The sequence below is a fragment of the Ciona intestinalis genome, unplaced genomic scaffold (genome assembly GCF_000224145.3).
Source record: "Ciona intestinalis unplaced genomic scaffold, KH HT000179.2, whole genome shotgun sequence".
Taxonomy (NCBI): domain Eukaryota; kingdom Metazoa; phylum Chordata; class Ascidiacea; order Phlebobranchia; family Cionidae; genus Ciona; species Ciona intestinalis.
The window spans coordinates 27105-29440 of record NW_004190501.2 but is presented as its reverse complement, the minus strand read 5'-3'; the positions used below and the strand labels follow the sequence as shown (position 1 = coordinate 29440).

At 45.5% G+C, this 2336-nt stretch overlaps 1 protein-coding gene across 1 annotated transcript; it reads left to right on the top strand.

Annotated features, from left to right (window-relative positions):
- The first annotated feature begins 6 nt into the window (after positions 1 to 6).
- LOC101242224 lies at positions 7 to 2054 on the top strand. The gene has a single exon (XM_026839262.1). It carries the CDS (start codon positions 87 to 89, stop codon positions 1557 to 1559), a length of 1473 nt encoding a protein of 490 aa, XP_026695063.1. The 5' UTR covers positions 7 to 86; the 3' UTR covers positions 1560 to 2054.
- The last annotated feature ends 282 nt before the right edge of the window (positions 2055 to 2336 follow it).

The window sequence follows — 2336 nt, the reverse complement described above, 5'->3', positions numbered from 1 at the left end:
TACCTACTGAGTTGGAGAAAGTGTGGTTGAAATGGTTGGGTAGTTCGGAAAGCTTGCGCAGTGTACGTGTGCCACGTTGGTATAAAATGGGTCCAGGTATGTCATGTGCGGAATTGCATTGTTTTTGTGATGCGAGTGTTGTGGGTTATGGTGCAGTATGTTATTTGAGAGTGGTTGTGGATGGGGTTACATTTTGTTCATTGGTTATGGGTAAATCACGTGTTACTCCTATAAAGACTGTATCTATTCCCCGTCTTGAACTGTCGGCAGCTACTGTTGGAGTGAAACTTGGTAAGTTGGTGGCTGGTGAGTTGACATGTAAGCTGCACCGAATCGTGTATTGGACAGACTCGACTTCAGTATTGCAGTTTCTAAATAATCCTGGGCGACGGTTCCAGACATTCGTGGCCAATAGATTGGCCATTATCAATGATCTGTCACATACAAAGCAATGGAGGTATGTTGACACGAAGAACAACCCTGCGGATCTTGCATCTCGTGGGTTGATGCCAAATCAGATCGAAAAGGCCAGGCTCTGGTTTGAGGGTCCTCCGTTTCTACTGAAGAATGAAGATGAATGGCCTAGACAATTGGTGAACTTTCCGTCAAGGCCAGATGAAGAAATTGAATTTAAACCAACCTTCAAAGTCAATACTGTGGTGGGAACTATATTGCCGGTCTGTCTGAAGAGGTTGATTTGCCATTACTCCACTTGGGTACGGCTACTCCGTGCGGTAGCATGGTTAACACGATACAAACAATATTTGAGAGGAAATATTCCTAAAACTACAAGATTGATGGGCGATCAACAAGCAACAGATCGAATTCTGATGGTGGATGAGTTGCGGCAAAGCGGCTTTGATGTGGTTAAGTTGGTGCAATGGGAAATGTTCCCTGAGATTGTGAACGGGTTGGAAGATCGTTCGTCATGCAGAGAAGCGCTCAGGTATAAGGCTATAAAATGCATTAAATCTCCCTCTCTTTCATTACAGAGACTACAGCCAATATTGGTAAATGGCATTTTGAGGGTCGGTGGCCGCTTGCTAGAGGCGGGACTGGAGGAGGATAGTCGCCATCCTATGATCCTACCAAGTCATCACCATGTTACAGACTTGATCATCCAATATTATCATGTGAAAGCTGGTCATTGTGGGACCCAATACGTTTTGGGGTTGGTTCGTGAGATGTACTGGATAGTTCATGGACATTCGGCAGTAAGACGGTATCTCAAAGAGTGTCGGCCATGCAGGCGATGGAAAGCTAAGGTGGGAGAACAGGTGATGGCACCGCTTCCCAAGTGTAGAGTGGTTGCAGGGAATGCTCCCTTCACTGCTACAGGGGTTGATTATATGGGCCCGCTTCTAGTCAAGGTTGGTCGTAGTCACGTGCAACGCTATGCTTGCGTTTTTACTTGCATGGCAACGCGGGCAGTGCATCTCGAGGTGGCCATCTCCTTGGAGACCAGTGCATTTCTGAATGCTCTGTCTCGTTTCTTGCATCGTCGGGGTTCGACAGCGAACTGTCGGATGATTCGTTGCATTCTTTTTTGGTCGAAGTAGAATCTATCCTTAACCATCGACCTTTGACCCCAATAAGTGACGATGTGAAGGACTTAGCTACCCTGACCCCAATGATGCTACTAACTGGAAGTGTGGCTCAGTCATACCCATCGGATGTCTTCATCGAGGCTGATGGTTATCGGGAGTCGTGGCGGGCGGTGCAACTATTGTCGGAAAGGTTTTGGCAGAGGTGGGTACGAGAGTACTTACCGCTGCTACAGCAACGCCAAAAGTGGTTGCAGCCCAAGCGAAATTTAGCGGTGGGGGATATCATGCTGATGAAAGGCGAAACAGCCAGAGGGCATTGGCCGAAAGCAGTAGTTGAAGAAATACTCCCTGATATGCATGGAGTAGTTCGAAGGGTTCGAGTTCGAAGCAAGGATGGTGTCTATCTAAGAGACATTCGAAAACTTTGTTTGCTAGAATCCGCTTAGAATTGTTTATATATTTGTTTGTTGGGTATATATTGTATTGTTGTGTGACATTCGTGTTGTGTATAGGTTCGTTAATCTCCCTTGTTTTCACCGCCTTTTGTTTGGAAATGACACATCTTGGCAGTCGTGTCATTTGGGGGGAGTATGTAGCGGTTAAATTTGGTATCGATTATACGTTATCGTTTCTCCATTATATGTTATGGTTTCTATGTTGATTGTATAATTCTATGTTGATGCGTAATTTATGTCCAGTTAACCTTCTCGTTTATGTCCAGTTAACCTTCTTGTTTCTGGCCCGTTAGATAGTAGTTTGCGCAGCTTTGTTAGCCATGTAGCGGCATTT